This window comes from Monopterus albus, unplaced genomic scaffold (genome assembly GCF_001952655.1).
Source record: "Monopterus albus unplaced genomic scaffold, M_albus_1.0 scaffold368.1, whole genome shotgun sequence".
Classification (NCBI taxonomy): Eukaryota; Metazoa; Chordata; class Actinopteri; order Synbranchiformes; family Synbranchidae; genus Monopterus; species Monopterus albus.
Genome location: NW_018128248.1, coordinates 115,967 through 135,123, shown reverse-complemented (window position 1 = coordinate 135,123; position 19,157 = coordinate 115,967). Strand labels below are relative to the sequence as shown.

At 46.4% G+C, this 19,157-nt stretch overlaps 1 protein-coding gene and 1 long non-coding RNA gene across 3 annotated transcripts in view; one reads left to right on the top strand and one right to left on the bottom strand.

The window, feature by feature from the left end:
- The window catches only part of gfra2b (GDNF family receptor alpha 2b), a 65,176-nt gene extending 57,320 nt beyond the window's left edge, over window positions 1-7,856 (top strand). For both annotated transcript variants that reach the window (XM_020585503.1, XM_020585502.1), the window contains 3 exons: window positions 1,076-1,260; window positions 5,151-5,198; window positions 5,919-7,856. In XM_020585503.1, coding sequence (XP_020441159.1) covers window positions 1,076-1,260; window positions 5,151-5,198; window positions 5,919-6,062 — 377 coding nt within the window. In that variant the 3' untranslated portion in view covers window positions 6,063-7,856. The remainder of the gene's footprint in view (window positions 1-1,075; window positions 1,261-5,150; window positions 5,199-5,918) is intronic.
- Window positions 1-9,620, bottom strand: part of LOC109951180 (uncharacterized) — a 23,300-nt gene extending 13,680 nt beyond the window's left edge. The window contains exons 1-3 of the long non-coding RNA XR_002273582.1: window positions 8,692-9,620; window positions 7,856-8,019; window positions 4,837-4,927 (exon numbers count right to left, since the gene is read on the bottom strand). This is a non-coding gene — a long non-coding RNA (uncharacterized LOC109951180). The remainder of the gene's footprint in view (window positions 1-4,836; window positions 4,928-7,855; window positions 8,020-8,691) is intronic.
- Between the last annotated feature and the right edge of the window lie 9,537 nt (window positions 9,621-19,157).

The window sequence follows — 19,157 nt, the reverse complement described above, 5'->3', positions numbered from 1 at the left end:
ACCTTCTTTAAATAACAGCTACAGCATCACCTCTGCACCTCCTCCAGCAGCGTCTCCCCCGCGCCGCATGTGGATGTCTACGTGCACATCCACGTGTGCCCGTGTCAACAGACTGTAGTTTCATCATGTGGAGTGTGTGCACATGAGTTTTGGTCCAAATTAAAGGGGGAAACATGAACATTTGAAAAGATTAGTCAACTGAAAAGTAACTATTCTGGTAGCTGTTTTACAAACATGCCAAATATTCCATGGCTCTAACTCCACAAATGTGATGATTTGCTGCTTTTTCCTGTTAAATTCTTCAATGTTTTAAATTTTTTTTTTTTATTATAATTGTGAGGTTTGGACTAAACATCACTGTGGGCTTTGTGTAATTCTAATGGCTGTCATTCAGTTACCAGACACCACCTGAAAACGTACCCTACCACAATAACGCTGCTTCCTTACAAGGGAAACGTAACATTTTACAAGATACTGAACTGAAATCAGGAATAACATGCTAGAAAGGTTTTTGGCCTATGTACAAACACACTGAGAGCCGATGTACCAGAGTCAAATTCCTGGTGTGTCTGACACACCTGGCCAGTAAAGCTGATTCTGATTCTGTGGTAGAACCTCGGATCCACAGTATGAACCAGTTCTAGCTTCACAAGAACAAACACAATCAGGAGACACGGAGCTCTCAAACTGTATAATATCCCCAGGTTGTGTGCGAGTCCACCACAGACCAAAACACACGTATAATAGTGTAAATAAAGGCCAAACCGTCCCACAGGTGGGACGGCGTATTTAAAAAGGAACAATCAAGAAAGTAAACAACAGGTTCACAAATCATTTGTTCCGTAGTTGCAGCCCTAGAACTCCAACCTAAACAACAGTAAATGCTACGCTGATGCATGCAGGTACAGTACGTCTACATGGACAGACTAGGTTGTGCCCACTTTGGCTCTGAATGTCACAGATGTTTGTGAGTCAGATCGCAGCTTGACTCTCCACCACTATAGCAAGGAGAATGCTGTCGCAGCCTAATGTGGCTACGAGCAGGTTGATAACCGTTCCTCCTCTGCTCTCACAGAAAGCGCCATCCAGTCGTTTGGTTACGGCTCAGAGGGAGGGACCCCGCTTGGAACCGAGCCCTCATCCACCTTCTTGCCCCCCGCCCAGCCGCCCATCATCTCCAAACCTGCTCCCTCGCTACATGGAAACGCAATCAAACCCATGGACAGTGCTTGTATGTTTTCCACCTGTGCCAACTTGCAGGTGAGTTGTACTGGTGGCATTTACAGTTTCTGTCTGAGCTCCCACTGCCCAACAGAGGACAAGGACGCTGACAGAAGCGCAGTGGTCATGTGATCTGTACAGCGCCCTGCCACTGGGCCATTACTCTGGGCAAAATAATGAGAGCAAGCACCATACCCTCCATCTGCTGCACAGGTCAATAACCAGCTGAAAGCTCCCGTCCTGTCTTTGTAGAGACGACCAGTCAGTAACACAACAGCACTGTCTTGTACTCATCACAAACCGACCAAAGACAGAGAACCATGCATTCCACCAGGCAGACACGACCAAGGAGGCCTGAGCACCACAGACTTATGTGCTCTGCTCTTCCTCACCTTCACACACATTAGTGTCATCCTGCCTGCAGTCAGGGAAAGTGGAAACACATCCATTATGTGGAGGGAAGAGGTGTAAGGCTGCAGGCTAAAGGCCAGCATAAATTGCTATCCATTATGTAAGAGATTTAAGGCATGAATTATAGAATACCTCCACACATACTGTGACTCTCTTACATATACATACTTTGTGGAGTTGTCAGACTAAATGAAAACTACATAAAGAACACTACAGCCACTTGTTTGTGTTCTAATAAATGTACTGCTTTAGGGCGCTCAGTAAAGGGAGCTCCGCCCACGTTGCACCCTGCAGTCGAAGGAAAGCTGCTCATTATTAAAAATATTCTGGTAAAGCAGCAGCTGCACACAAGCTGGAACATGAAGAACATGCACATTTTGAGTGACAAGGTGCTAAACTGCTTATGAACCACTAGGTGAAGTACAGCGAGCACCTGACGCCAGTACGGCGTGCTTGGCTGGTGTTACAGTCCCCAGACGGAGGATGGTGTTGAATTAACTGTGTCTGACAAGTCCAGTGCGGCGTATTGTGGAGGCAGACCGTGATTAAAAACACAGACGTTGTGGCTCCGATCAGAAAACGGGGGCGGGGACAGATGGGTTGTTTGGTTTTGAGGACTTATTTTGAGGAATAATTTTGTCAAAGCGTTCGCTGACATATTTATTCAGGCTGTGGGTTTTCCTCCTGGGATCTGTCCATGTTTTACACCATCACTATTCATTGATGGCAGCATCTGCTTTGGCTGTAGAGGCAGGAAGTGGCCGTGTCTCCTGTGAGCTCATTGTGATGCTCATCTAAACTTCACCGTGCCTCAGGGTCGGCGGTGTTCTCCTTAATGTCCAGCCCGCAGACATCCCCGCAGCACAGGGAGGTGAGCGGTGCCAGCAGCTCGCTCGCTATACGGCACGCCTTTTTAGCATCTGGCAATCTTCCATTCAGATGACGAAAGTGAATTGCTGCAGATGTTGTTAGGATGGGAGTGCACGGATCGTGTGGGTGTACAGTTGCATGAGGACATCTGTGCTAGGCGCTCCGTGTTTTCATTTGAGCTGCAGGATTCCCCTGAGACAGCGAACAGGGTGAGGTGGGGGCAGCAGAAATAGTGGAATACTGGTAGGCAGCAGATCACCAGAGCTTAAATAGAGGAGTTTCCTCTCACCACCCCCACCCACCTACAGTACAGCACACACACACACACACACACACACACACACACACAGATGGACACCTGTGCTGCAGAGGCATGCAGGCCGCCACACTGCTAGATTCAGACACAAGTGTCAAACTCAGCATCTACAGTCAGGTCGATGGAAGCCAAGGGTGTTCAAGGGCATAGAGGAAACGCTCTCCTGTTTTTCTGCTGGGTGTTAGATGTTCAGATCCAGTGATGGAATGGAACTAAGGACATTCACTTTCAAGTACTTCAGTATAAAAATGCTAATTTCGTTCCCCCACTGACTACAGGAGCAGTGTGAAACAAGAGAATAACCACCAACATGGTCTGTGACCCTCTGCACTTGGCCCAGGGAAGTACTGAGTTAGCTGATGTTATTTTCCAATTTCACATGCTGCGAACACGCACTGTTTACATACCAAATTCACCCCCCAGCAGTGTCCACCAAGCCATATGGCAGCAGCTGGGATTTCTGAGCGTTTCCAGTAAATATGCAGCCTCTGTGGTCACACGGCGGCAGAGATGAAGTTACATCTGAGCAGAGGCCGATAGGAAACAGATTAAAACAGTGAGATGGAGAAAAAGCTTGTAATGTAGCAGAGCGCCCCGTCCCTGTGGATACTCCACATAGCCTCATGCATGCTGCAGTGAAACGTTTTCCCAAAGCACGGGAACACAGCTCTCGTTTTCCTGTGAGCAGTCAGCTTAAGGCAAACAGGCCAGGAGCTCACTGCAGCAAACAGCCACTATGAAGAGGTCTCCTCCGCATGGTTTGAACATTTGTACATATATATTTCAGAGAAACTGATAATGATACAGCGTTTCCAGGCTGCTCGCCATGATTTCCCATCATTGGAAAGAGTTTTCTTCTTTCTGTTTGAGTGATAAGATCTGATTGGCTCTCCCATCCAGGCGTCGGGAGAGATATGCTAATGAGGCGCTGACAAAGAGGCTGATGGACGACTCAGATAAACGATGCTGTGTGTGTTTCAGGAAGCCTAAGTGGATTCAGTGTCACTGAAGCCAGTGAGTCCTACTGAACCGTTCCTCATCCTTCCTTGAGACAAGAAACAAATGGCAGGTAGTTTCCCAGGTCTGAATTCACACCTCAGTGTATTTTAACAATGTTCTTAATCCGACTTGAAACAGACAAAGTCCTTGATAATGTAACGATCATGCAGGTTTATGTTCAGGCCTCCAGAGGAATCTGGTGGATGTCTCTAAATACTGCAAAAGCCCTGAGCTGCTGCCATGGAGAAGTCTGACAGAGGCTGAGATATACAAATACAATCTGAAATGATCCATAGTTGACCCAGAATCTGGACACGTCTTCTTGTTTTCTCAGCAGTATCATCTGTTAGCTGAGAATGTGGGAGGATCTGAAGACCAATGACAGGACGTTTGTTGTCGATCGGCACCTTGAGAGTCATACTTCTCCTCTTTAGCTTTCGTGTCCACGGGCATCTTGTACCTTTGACTTTTTATCGAAGGACAAGATCAGTCTCAGGCTGTAATAGCTCCTGAGCTATGGCTAACACCTGTTATCCTCAGTGTGATGTGTGTGTGCACCGTCACTGACACCTCATACTGTTACTGTGTGTTGAATGAATCTTACTAAGCCTCTGTGTTCACCTGCATTAGGAGTTTCAGTCTGGGACTCGGTGGCAGACGACTGGTCAGTTTGGAAGGAAAATAAACAGCACAGGTGTGTGGCTGGAAACAGGAAGTGACACACACGTGTCCACCTCTAAACTGGAACTTCACAGGTTTCCAGCAGCTGCTTTATTTATACAAAGTGAAAATGTCGATCTAGACGTTTTCTGGCCCAGTGCTGTGCGTGTATCCTCAGCTGTCTAAACAGAAAACCAGTCTGTGACACACCATTCTGCTGTTTTTCATGTACTGTACATCCCCTATTGACGTTCATATTATATTTGAAGACGACCGACGTGACACACCATTCTGCTGTTTTTCATGCACTGTACATCCCCTATTGACGTACGTATTATATTTGAAGACTACCGGTTTACGTGAATGGCACCAAACAGCTCCACTCCAGCGAGTCCGTTAGAGTTCACCAGTCGTGCTCCAGAAGGTTCTGGCGGATTGTGTGCTGTTTCTCTGTGACAGAGGAAACAAATGTAGGACATTCATAAGGACGCAGGCTGAGAAAGGCCTGCTGCTCAGCCAATCAGATAGCGTCTCCAGTGGCTCTGAGAACAACAGCCTGCTCTTATTTATGAGCGTCACAAAAACTCTCCTTTAATGAAGACCTGCTGCTGTGAACACGAAGCAGCCGCTGTGCCTTTCTGGTGATTTCTCATAATGGGCTTCTGTTTTACAGGATGGAGGCCAGAAGTGCATCTCCTCTGATGAATTCGAGTGTGAGGAGGTGAGGAACTTTGATTGCACACCTTTGTGTTTTGACACTTTAGAAACTAATTATGAAAACAAGAGGTTTGGTAAAATTCTATGCATTCACAACATCACACAAAGAACAATCGTTACAGGCGGCGGTTCGCTTATTTATGAAGTGTCGGTGCAACATCAACTCAAACAAGCAAGAAACATATTGTTATGTCCAGTATATTGTTACTGATATAAGGATTCACCTGTGTGAGCACAGGAAACAAAGCAGGGAGCAGCTTTACAGTAGACGATAATCAGGTGGAAGACGTACTCCCGTCTTTTACTTGACTTTAAACGTCCTAATACCACAGTTTAGAAGAGTCCTGCACTCAAGGTCTGTCCATTAATACCGACTTGTGCTGCATTAAGAATCGACCATGGCGTTTGTTCAGACAAGAGGCCGACAGATGCATCAGATTAATGGAAAGGAAGAGCACGTCTGGGAGGACATGCAGTGTGAGCATGTTGTGTGCACACAAGACCAAATGCTGCATGAAGGGGGACACCTTTACATATACATATGTACATATACACGGTCGTCTGGTCTGGAAGGTTCTAATCACCGACACCTAAACGCTTCCTTCTTACAATGTGTTAAATGTTTGTGTTTCCTATAAACGCCCAGCAGGGTGTTAAAGAGTTACTGCAGAATGTGTTTGATCATCTTCTTTCTCCCACCCCCACCCCCCAAACCCCTGCCCAGGCTCTGTTGGCCCAGGGGTCAATAGACTCTCCGGACTCTGCGGGGCCCAAGAGCAGCAGCCGGCACTCAGCTCCACTCCTGCACCGCGCCCCTGTGACTGTGTGTGTGTGTGTTCTGCCAACCTTTCTACTCTACATCTCATAAATGTGAACTCACAACCAAACACACAAACACACACACACACACACATATATACACACACTTCTAAATGGCAAAACCCAGAGAAAGTCGCATGATGAACGCCCTTCACTACAGGAAAATGTCAACCAGCAGACGCCCGAGCAGCAACAACGGCCTTTCCAGGAGGGAAAGTATTCTGGAGGATGTTCAGATGAGCTCTCTCTCTCCGCCACACACACAATGACGACGACACTAGACTGTGGATTTTGTGAACAACGAGAACGGCAGAGACACAGACTCTTGGGATTTTGGATCTCAGCGGCTTCTTTTCCAACGGTCCGTGACTGGAGGGCTTGTGTGCAGCCCAGCTCGGACTCACTCCCGCCGGCTTTGTTGGATCTGAGACAGCTGGGCCGAAAAACAGTGGGACTTTGGCTCAAGCACAAAACCACACACACACACACACACACACACTCACACAACAAGTCTTACTGGCAGCAACAAGAGAGAGAGAGAGAGAGGAGAGGATTTTCAGGCTGCACAGATGGGACAGATCCTTCCACGGTGTTTGTCAGCTCAATTTATCACCCCGGAACTCTCTGGTGGCAAGAAGTCTATACGACATACATACAAAGCACAAACACACACAGACACAGACACACACCGTCGCCCTCCCCTTAGACCTCGTTAGCGGGCAAACAGGGTCTCCACACGGACACAGACACTCAGTGTGCTTTCTGCGGGTCTTTATCTTAATTTTGTTGTCGACATCCTGTACAGAGCTCATTCAGTGTGAAATATGAACAAAGCCCATCAAACAGAGTCTCGCTGGAGGAGTGTATATTTCACCTTCTGTTAGTGTACAGCTGTGAGTGTGTCTTTCTTTATGTGGGTGTGTCTGAACAGCGTGTGTGTGTGTGTCTGTGCTGGGAAGCAAAGAAACGCTGTAACAATTTCAATCTACAAGCAACTGAATCCCACAGTGTGAACCTGCATCGCTGCTGACTGCTTCATGCTGACGTTTAAATACCACTGAAGAGAACACAGTGACACCTTTTACTTTATCCTCAACATCATCTGTTCCAGGTCTGCTTATTTTGTCAAAATTCAATTTTGTGAATCCGTTTGCTGCTGCACACGTTCACGGCTCCGCTGCCTCATTCTGGTTCTTATACTCGTAACATCTGCCCTGTCCTACCAGACACTGGAGATGTGCCAGATGTGCTGCGTCAGCACAAAGCTCCTGTTAGAGCCGAGCGTGAACAGGCAGCTTCACTCCCGACTAACTGTGCCAGTACAGGAATTGATCAGTTATTGATCGGACACCGGAGCATGAATAACAACACAGTGATAAGTCTGCTCTAAGCACAGTCAGATGTGTACACTCAGTGCTCAGTTTATTAGGAACACCTGTGACACACTGAGTTGGTCTGGTCCTGCAGCGAATCGTCCTCCATGAAGGTGACGATGTTCAGTCTGATTCACAGAGGTGTTGGTTCACCTGTGTGGTCACTGTGGAGGCCACAGGTTGTTCACCTGGACCAGGCTACATGGAGAGCTGCTTCTGACAGGTGTTTGTTATGTTTTCACCACGTTCCTGAGGCACTGACGCTCAATAAATTGACCACACTAATGTGGATAAAGTCAAATACTTCAGTGTTACACATTCAAGTGTATTTATGTGTGTACATGAAGTACTCAGTGGTGATTTCATTTTGCAGTTCAATTGCTTATAACATTGAAATATTATGTCCTCTTTTGTTTCTATAAATGTGTGCGTGCTTGTGTGTGTGCGGGTCTTTCAGTGTGTACTTTACCTCTGGCCACTCTGTGGGGTATTTTTTATGTTCCATAGAAGCTACCGGGCTGCGGAACATGGACGGGGGCCTGGTCTGAGGCTCGAGCCGTCACTGCCCGCCCTCCATCAGAGCAGTGGCTGTGATTGTGGCGTGGCCTTACTTTACTGGTCGTTCTTACGTACCTGAAAGAGGGGAGAGGATGGTTACTGCCCCACTAGCAGTCAGGAAGAGGGACGTTTAACAGACATTAAGCACTGATATTCATGAACCCCTGAGGATGAATTGTAATGATTCTAATGACAGCTTTTCAATAGCACGATACCTCAATCATGAACCCCTGAGGATGAATTGTAATGATTCTAATGACAGCTGTTCAATAGCACGATACCTCAAAATTCAGTCAACTGTTGATATTCATGGTCCCCAGATGAGGAATCCATATGTTTACTGTGACCCCTGACCTTTCTCTAGTGCCACCATCAGGCAAGAATTTCACATCTTATTACAAGGATAAAGTGGGTGCAAGTGTTTCAGTGCCGTGGAGGATTTTATTGTTTCTTTCACACTACAAAAAATCTAATGTTAGATTGCAACTCATTCATACTCTCCAGGGCATTAACCCTTTGTATTTTGTCCTCTATCAGGTTCCCTTTTGCACCATGAGACTAAAACAACAAACATGAGAAACTACAGGCTGAATTTTAACTTAGTTTGCTGTAGCTATTCATAATCCCCAGAGGATTAATCCTAAAGAATCCGTTGAGCCTCTGACATTTTCACTACAATCACCAAAATGTTGGATACTGGCCCAGTATCTGTAAGGGACAGATTACTGTACCTTAAAAAGTACTCACTTCTGGATATTCATGTTCCTCTGAGGTGGAATCCCCATATTTTAGTTGACCCTGATCTTCATCTTGTGCAGGCATCAGATGGGACTAGATGGGTCCTAGATGGGTCCTAGATGGGTCCTAGATGGGTCCTAGATGGGACTAGATGGGTCCTAGATGGGTCCTGGGAAGTTGATTTATTTGCAATAAAAAAACAGAAATTGATTTAAAGCAGTTTTTGGGGGTAAATAATTAAATTCAATTTACAGACACAAAGAATGTTTGTTCAGTCATATTAAATTTAACAAACGTGTTAATGTGAAAGAAATAAGTTTGTATCATCAGCAAAAGGTAAGAGAAGTATAACGTTTATATATAGCTGAGAATAAAAGGGGTCCAACAACAGATCCCTGTGCCATATCAGCAGTCCATACGTTTCTGAGTAGTGACTGAATTTGAACGCCATAACTTAATACGCTGAATGTTCTGACCACCTGTATGAAACCCAAAACACACTGTGCTCTACATCCAAAGCAAGTTCATGATTGTCATAGAGCAGGATCATTGTATCCACAGCTGTGTCCCTGAATCACTTTTTTCTGGATCGATACTGGGGCGCACGCAAAAATCAGAAATGAATCTTAGTCTGACCCCCCCCTTCCCCTTCCCCCGGCTGGGAACCACCGGTGCCGTTTTAATCCCGACTACTGTTCAGACTGACATCAAGCTCGGATTCCTCTGTCCCAAACTCTCCCTGGGCTGAGTGCAATGAACACGACAGCTCTGGGGAGGCTGGACACCACACCCTGTTCTGATTATGTGGCGGGAAAGAGAGAAAAGATGAGACGAGTGCAGGATAAAGGTGAAAGTGAGGTTGTAAATTTGCCGATATATTTGTAAACTTTAACAGCGCTACAGCAGTGTAACTGAAATATGTGTCTGGAGATCTCAATAAAAGCAACATCTGTAACAACAGCTGTCGACTTTTCGATGTGTGCGTGTTTGGTTTCTCTGTAACTAAGAGCATCATTTCCCCTGGGAAAACTGTCCCCTCACTTCTACTGTTCCAGGTTAGTTTTCTCCTCTGTGGACAATGTCCTCTGCTGATACAACTGTTGATACTGGCTGACAGCTTGCCCTGAGCTCTCACTTAACTCTAAAAGCAGCAACACTGGTGCAGGAAGTGCCTGACAGACTTTCACATACCCTGGGTTTTGTCTCACAGGCTACTTACAGGCTGACCAACCTCACTGGTAGCCAGACGCTACTCAGTGGCAAAAAAGTAGCCTGGCCCCAAGAGAGCTTTTCTGGTAAAACAAACCCCGAGTCGGGGGTCCTGGTGGACCCCCTGCATAAAGGGAGACACTGACTGAAATAGGGGAGGGAGGGTGGATTACAAGAAGTAGAAGTGTGTATTTCTTGGTGGTTTAAATCTGACTGGGAGAGGAAGGGTTGTGTGTGTTCAGGCACAGTCCTGCTCCTGAACTTCAGATTAAAATCTCCAGTAGAATGAAATGTAAAAGATAAGACAGGAGAGCAACTAATCTCATCTTAGAACGAATCAATGAAGGAAGACAAAAATGAACACAAAGGGGATCAGTGCATCACAGTAGGTAAGGTTTATTTACAGTAGGTAAATATAGTTATACTACTACTACTCATACTACTGCTGCTACTGTTACCAGTTATGGAAAGAACACAAATCTATTTTACCAGACAGAACTTAGTGTTATATGTTCAGCCTGTTTTGGTGAATGTCCACAGATCAGCCGGCTCAGTGATGACGAGGCAATGCAGAAAAACACAGTAAAGCCTTTATGATGATGATTATTGTTATGTAGAGGTTAGTTTGAGTGTTGCTTTACTAAAAGTTGTGTCGCCTTTCTGTTGGTTCGGACTAAAGAGGTGTGAAGGTTTGGTTTAAGAAGTGAGACTAACACATTTAGAGGTTCTTTGACAACAACAAACTAAACTATATGTGTGAATCTTGTTTCCTTTATCAATCTAGAAAATAATAAATAAATGTTATCAGGTTTTCAAAAACGAACAGTAGTGTTCATAGGGGCCTGATACTTTATGATTAACATTGTATGTGTGTTCAACTCCAACATTTTTAGGAGAGAAACTTCGTTATATTACTTGAAACCTGCAGTCAGGGCTATTCAGTGTTTGAGTCTGTGTGGCCTGAGAGTCCAAAGCCGGGGCGAGAGAAGCCTGCAAACTGTCTCTGCTGTTTGCAAAGATCAGCAGGTTTACAGTGAACACACTGATGTTTTTAAAAACAATCAAGACACATATATAAAAGTTTGTATCAGATTCTGACTGCAGAGGGTTTAGTGAGTACATCAAGCTGAAACCCTGGAATCAGGGAAACGACGACGCCCCTGCAGGTGAAGCACTCAGTCCTGTTTGACCCGGGTTCAAAGCCCACTCCTCCCTAATGTGCTCAGAAACCTGAGTAAGAGGCTTTTTAAAACGTCACCTCTGACCCCACCGTTATACCTGCATATGGTTTTTTTCTGCATAACCAAAAGGTGTTGAATAAGTTCTGAGTGATTCATAGCTGTTGTGGAGGAGCCGGGAGACGAGATGCCAATGCTGACACACTGAGTGTGTCCTCACAGTGACTCACACTCCAGCTGCTTGTGTTGACAGGCAGGACTGTTTATGACAACAGATCAGAAGAAGCTTGGACGGTCTGTAAAATCTAAATTAAAACTGAAAACAGTGATGTGTAAATCATCTGTGTCCCGTTTTACACTGAAAACGGTCGGGCAGCACATTATTTGATGTGACACCTCACCAACTTTATTTGTTCACATTAAACACTCACTTCCATCCTGATGCTGCAACACGTTCCAAGAACAGCTGGGACAGTAAAGCCTGTACCACGGTGTGATGCTGTCCTTCCTTAAAAGACATTTAGGGACTGAGGACACCAAGTGAGTCAGTGTGTTGGGTGTCATTTTGTCCCATTCTTCCTGTAAACAAACCTTATCGTGCAACAGTCCTGGGTCTTTGTTGACACGACCTGGGTTTCAAAATGTGCCACACATGGGGACGGGTGGGGACTCCAGGCAGGTCAGTCCAGCACTCACATCCTCTTCCTCCACAGCCAGGCCTTGGTGCAGTATGAGGTTTGCATTGTCTTGTTGACATATACATGGCGTCCTGAAGGCAGCACACCTCTCTATGTTGTTCAGCATTAATGGAGCCATCACAGAAGTGTGTGACCTTTGCCCCGGGCACTGACACGACCCCAGACCATGACAGACCCTGGCTTTTGGACTGGTTGCTGCTAACAGTCTGGATGGTCCTTTTTGTCTTTGGTCCAGAGCACATGGCGTCCATTCCTTCCAAAACAGACCTGAAACACTGATTGGTCTGACCACAGTGCACGTTTCCACTGTGTGATGGTCCATCCCAGATGCCTCTGAGCCCAGAGCAGTCGACTGCTGGACACTGTTGACACAGGGCTTCCTTTGGCACAGCACAAGTTTAAGCAGCATTTATAGATGTAACTACGTATTGTAGTGGCTGACACAGGTGAGCCAACGTCATCCTGAGCCCAGGTGGTTATATCGCTGATACATGTCCTCCTTCTGCCTAATGCCTGCACTTATTCTCTCAGCTGGATCCAGACGACACTGATAGCAGGTTGGGTGAAATCATGCTCTATCCATCCAGCTCCGTTTCCCTCGTTTCCAGCCTGAATCAGCTTCGTTCTCCTTTCTGTCTCCATCTATGTGATCCACCTGTACCTTTCCTAGTGGACTGTCTAGATGTTACTTTCTTTCTACTGCCTTTTATACTCCTTATACAGTGTAGTACACTGTCGTATACTGTAGTACACGTGTAACGTGTTTCTAATATTGCCTGACTGTATATACACAGTAGTAAGCCAAGACTTTGCTCCACTATATTTACACCTCATGACATCAAATATGTATGAATGTGTATGTAAGGTTTAGGTTTAATCAGTGCAGGTGGTGACTGACCCTCGAGGCTTACCACAGCTGTGTTCAGTACTACACAGCTGTACAAATCCGTAGACCTGACTGTACTTGGCTGATGATGTCACCAGCTCTGGTACAGACTCGCCACTTCCCATACGTGCCAAACTGGAGCCTGGTCACCGAAGAGGCTGAAGCTCTGGGGCTGAGTGCTCATTAGCCTGCAGACTCTGGACAGACTAATTGGACTAGTGGAGAGAATAAATGCTCTGAATGTTGATTTAAACACTTTTGATCTCCAGGTCCACTGCATGTGTACAAGCCGGTACAGGTTTACTTATTCATTACAAAAACAGTCAAGTCAATACAGTGTACAGAAAGTGTGGAGGGCAGCAAGTATGGAGAGCTGGGATCAGGGGGTCTGCTGACACAAAAGCTGAGTAGGTGGGAGAAGACAAGGACTTTTGCTATTGCTGGACTTTAGAGTGCAGCAACACAGCTAATTCCTGGAGGCAGTAGGTGCCAATGTAAACTTGATTTGTATCAAACTCACAAAAGTGTCAGCAGAAAAGATTAGTTTGTTTGTGGGAGCACTAGTGTACCCACGTTGAGTCAGCTTGGCACTGAACACTGAGGAGAGGACAAGGGCTTTGTTCTAGCTTTTGGAGGTGTCACATTGTCATACTTTGGTGATTAGGTACCTGGACAATAAAGCTGAAAGCTCAAAGAAACTCAGCAAACCTTAGGGAGGAGAATGAAAAGACACATGACAGGACAACCCAGCACAGAGTCCCAGAGGAGCTGGGCCACCACGTGACACCAGAACAGCTCCACCTTGACTCTCCAGGTCTCTGAACTCTCCTGGAGGGATGAACACTGTTCTACCAACAGATGTTCCCTCATGTGGTGTTTTGATGATGGTGGTGGAGACGCCGTCTACCACGTCGCTCCAACATCTCCCAAAGCTGTTGAACTGGGCTGAGACCTGGTGACTGGGAAGGCCACAGCATCTGGATCATATAACGGTCATCCTCATCAGACCAGTCAGGGGACCCCTGGTGTCCTGGGGACGGGGACTCTGTCATCCTGGAGGAGACCGCTCCCTTATTCAGGTTGGCCCTGTCATCTGTCACCTGTCTGTAAGCAGGTGAGGAAGGTAAAGTGATCAAAGGTGAACCAGTGTCCATTCTACATGTGAGGATTTCAACTAACGAAGAAAGATCTGAAGAGAGAGCTGATGTTTGACCTTGATCACTTATCAACTAATGGTCTCAGCTCTAGAGTCCAGTGTCCCCCGTTCAGTTCGGACATGTCTGCACTAGCAGGACACAGGCCTCCTCCTGTCCTGCAGCACAGAGCAGGTTGGTGGTGAGAGGCTGACTGTGGTGGACATTTACTGTAATGATTAATGTCACTGGGCTTCCAGCGACAGTGTTACCGCTCCACCTCGTTTCCATCACGACACAGTGACCAGAGAAGGACTGGGGAAGAAGCCATAATCAGCCACCAGATGAGGTTAGCCGAGCACGGGCAGAGCTGCGGGGACTGAGTCCAGCCTGTGGTTAACGAGAGCTGACACAGCCGACAAACGACCCACCTCCAAACAGAATAATGGAGTTCAAATCTGTGTGAAGAGTCAGCAATGATAAACATCTCTCCACTGAATCGTGGAGTGACTACCTGAGCCCGGCTGATAGCCTTTAGCTTTCCCACATTTAATCAGGTCTCGTTGTGTGTGTGCATGTGTGTGTCAACGAGGCCTTTCAAGAAATATTTCAAAAATGTCAGTGTGCCTCTGCAGATTTCTGAGGGATTCTGTCCTCGAGACAACCTGAACCGAGGGACGACACGTTCTCTACAACGATGACATTCACAGTGAGACGTTAAATGTGTTTACCTGTATGAACAGATGCAAACTTTTCACCAAACAGGACATATAATGTTGCTGTGGATTTAGTGAGTTACACAACACGTGCCCTGTTTTTTAGCTTTAATTGTCCAGTTCTGTGAACTAAAGCATGCAGCTCCAGGGAGCATTGTCCCCGTGGACGTACAGAGGAAGGAGACAAACGGGAGCCTTGTCAGACAGGTTCTGCAGCCTCTGCTCTGCTTTCTACGTGCATTTATGAAGGCTTGTTCTGGACGGACAGAGATAATGAGATCCCCAGGAAGTGGACGTCACTGTGTAAACGTGTATGATGTCTGTGTACTGAGGTTTTAGCTTACCTTGATCACTGAGAGAATTAGGACCACAGTCTGGCAGTGGTACCGCACTCAGCTCTGCAAAGACACATATAATGTTGCAGCGCGCATGTGAGACGTGCATGTAACCGTATGTCTGTCACTATAGCAACAAGTGTGTGTGTGTGAGAGAGAGATAATTATGAAACAACAGAGAGGAAGACAGTGCAGAGGTACTGAGAGACAGAGACAGGATTAAAAAGGACGAGAGTGACACGGCAGCCAAGGAAAGGGAATATTTAAAGGGCCGTCCTCTTTGCTTTCGCCTCATTAATTCCCAGTGCGATGGTTCAGTTTGTCCATCTGTTCGCTGCATCCTCTGTGCTCTACACTGTGTGATGTGCCAGTCACACAGGTAATCAAAAACCAGAATGCAAATGAGAAGGAGGAGATGTGAAAGCCTCCTGCAGGCCAACACACACACATGGCAGTGTGCTGAATTCGCAGGCTGAAGAGGGAACATCTCTGCTGGATGTCAATCAACTGGACAACCAGTCTGCTCTACAGCTACTGACCAGTTTGGATGGTGTCCAAGCCAAAGCTGGTATCTAAAACCAAAAGACAACACACCAGGCTCCTAAAATATAGAGTAAAGCCAAAGACAGTTAAATGAGAAACTAGATTTGAAGCTTTTTCTGTGGAGACTACAGGATTAATGCCCTGAGAACAAGAGGAAATGTAAGTGGATGGAAGTCGATCATCCAGAAAGAGAAAGTGACTTTGTTGGAAAAATACAGCTGAAAGAAGAAAAGTCACTGCTTTGTTCTGACAAACTGACATTTCTCCTTTTAACCCAGTGATGTGAGACAAACCACACTTTGTTATTGCCATCAGAAGATAAACGACTGTGCTCTGGTTACACCTCCAAACTCCGGTTTGTACATCTTCCAAAGGCCAAAGCCGTGTCCACTGCCGCCTCACTGAGTCCCACTCAGTGTCTCCATGAACTGTGCAGTGTCAGGAGATTCCTAACTCTGCTCCTGGAGACAAAGGCGGCGCAACAACAGACATTTTAAAGTTCTGCTATACACAGCTCAGCATACTGAAGCTGGGTGGAGAGGTATTACGAGCCACATGGTGGACGCCGTTTAGTGAAACTCTTTTGGCTGAGCTGTATTTAACAACATATTATGTTGGTTGTGGCCACAGAGCCAGCTGGCACAGCCTCACCTGTGGCTGCTCAGGTGCAAGTCTGCATCACAGCAGCCAGATAAACAACTGGTGGAGCTGGTCACCCCACTGTGCCAAGGCTTTAGGACCTGGCTCAAGCAAAGTGGACATTTAAACCAAAGTTCACACCTTCACAAGTCCCTCGCTCGGCGATTTAAACCAAAGTTCACACCTTCACAACAAGTCCCTCGCTCGGCACATTTTACCGGTGGCAGCATCAAATGTAGTGCAACAACACGTGGCTGCTGACACTGTGAAATCGGAAGGGAGGAAGTGAGAGGTGGCAGAGGGGATTACACTGCTGGAAGAAACAACTAGACAGGAGGAGGTGATGGGGGGGTGGAAATATCCCCGTAGCATTACACAATGAAGTGCACACACATACACACACATACACATAATAACTGGAAGAACCAATCACCGGAGCCAAGATGAGGAAATCAAACCGAGAGCTGTCAGACATGCCATAGCAAATCAGAAATAAGAAATAGACTTTGCATCTTGAAAAGCACGACAGTCTGGGAGAAATGCACTGAAAGCAGCCAGATTCAGTGCACACACACACACACACACACACACACAGAGGAAATCATGGCAGCCACAGTGACAGAGTCACATGCAGCCAAAGCAGCCTGTCGCTCTCTCATTCCAACTAGACTCATCACGCCAAAGACGACGTGGCTGCAGGAAGGTTGTCATTGATTCAGATGAAAAAGCAGGAGTGAGGTTACACCGTGTTTGCTCGTGACATTAGCCACGGAGCACTTCCTCTCCACTGCGGTGTGGGAGCCAGCGTTAAAAAGAACTGGAATCAATGAGGCCTTTGAAACATAACATGATAAATGAAGGCAGCCCACATTTTTGTCTCTTCACCAGATGCGTGAGTCACGTGCTTCATGTGCAGGACGTCGTCACTAATTTAGTTTGTATTCACACACCGACATCTACACCTCAGCCACAGTGACAAACTGAACCTCAGAAAAGTAACAACACTTAGTTCAAACCAAAAAGAAAAACCCAGTGTATTAGTTTTAGGCAGGCTCCTCATGTCACCAGCTTCATGTGCAGCCTACGGGCCACTCTCACAGAGGAGGTTATGAAGCATCAAGTCGATGAAACAATGTTGTTATGAGCTGAGAACCTGGTTTCAAGTCGTAAACATCTGATCCCTTCACTTTTTAGACACTTTATCATGCTGTAAATTTCATCTTTATTTGCTCAAATCTGCCTGAATCCCTCCTGAAGGAACAGTGTGCACTGTAATGCAGCCTGTGTGAGGTTGAGTGCATGAGAGAGACATTACCCACAGATCACCGCAGCTCCGAGCTGTGAAATATGGTGTGGGAACAGCATCTAAAAATAACCAGAATATGAAACCTTCGAACAATGAAATATAAATGAACGTGGATGCATGAGCACATGTGTCTTGTAGAGCGAGTGCTGAGCCTGGAGGGAAGTCAAGAAGTCAGAATCACTGTGTCTGTGAACGGCCGAGGCCGGTGGAACTAGTCAGGTGTTAATGAGACGGGGCGAGGTCCTGGGGAGGGGACCCGTCTTAACAGGGAGCTGAGAGCCCAGGCTGAAGGGCAGCGCAGCAACACGCACAGAGCCGGACGGGGCGAGGTCCTGGGGAGGGGACCTGTCTTAACAGGGAGCCCAGAGCCCAGGCTGAAGGGCAGTGCAGCAACACGCACAGAGCCCTGGAGGGCCAATGATGAAGATGCCAAGTGAGGCTGAATCCAGTCAACTTTTTGTAGACAAACATAACGTAGGTATTTTTCCCTTTACTTCGGCAGCAGTGTTAAAACAGAGGACAACAGACAAGCAGGGAAATGGTTTTTAAACTCCTGCAGCATCCAGACAAAGTGTGAGCAGGAGATTATAGTGAAGATCCTGAATCTGAGGCTTGTTCTGGTGTAATGTGTCCATGTTTTACTTGGAAGGATAAATCCAGAAGCACACTTTGCTTTCTGATCATGAAGCACAAAGATCAACCGTACACGTGTGTTGTTAGTGATTTGGTCTAATTGTCCTCTCGGTGCCCTCAGCGGTAAATCAGTACATCTCTTCTGTATCTTTTTTCCGTTTCGCCTGCTCATTGATCACAGCTGTGAGCTAACAAATCCAATAGTTCCACTCTCTATTGACACGCACACACTCCGCTGACCACGATCATTATTCTGGGAACTAGAAAGTTTGTGGCTTACGGGGGCTGAGGCTACACTTATTACCAAAAGCCGAGTGGATAAATGTGTGCAACGGCAACGCGCCTCTGTTCTTTGTTTCATTTGGTTTTCATTTGTCTGCCTGCTTCATTATCCCTCCTCTTTGGCTGCAGACATCAAGGCCGGCTCAATATCTGACTCGGCTTTGTTTCACCACAGGTAAACATCTGTGTTGTTTAGAGATGACATTTTCTACAAAGGACCAGAAGAAAATGGAAGAAAAATACAATGTCCAGTGTGGGGATAATTGTTTTTTGTTTGTTTCAGGAGGTGTAATCTCTTCCTCTGGTTTTACATTCAAAGTGCAGCGTGTTGCAGCTGCTATCTGTGTGATAAGTTGCTGTGTTTAAAGGTACCAGTATCAGCTGAATCTGTAGTACTGGAAGAAAGAATAAGAGCATCAGTCACCCACATGATACATATCTACTGGAAACGAGCCGAGCAGGGCCAGGGCAGGAAGGAGCTGAGACAGGAGGGAAATAAATCACAGATAGAGAGGACGCAAGGTGTGTGGAGCAGAAAATCAAAAGCATTTTACTCAACAAAATACACTCAGATTACCCTGGAAAAATGCATCTGCTGTCATGGGCGGAGAAGGAGACAACGGGCCTCTGGGCCCAGACTTGTTGAAGGGCCCCCTGCTCCCCCTCTATAAGCAAGACCCAGACACTTAAAAGACAAGACACAAAATGATATTCCTAAATAGTTTCTCATCTTTATGGTCATCTTGCATCTGCCTGTGGTTGTAAAGCCTAAAACTGTCATTTCAGGGGCCCCAGACCCTGGGGCTGGGTCAGGAAACCCCATGTCTGTATTCCAGAGAGCTGATCACGTCTCTCTCCAGGGATCTTCCTGAGTACCTGTGTTGTTCCAGGTTAGCATCGTGGCTCTCACAGAGCTC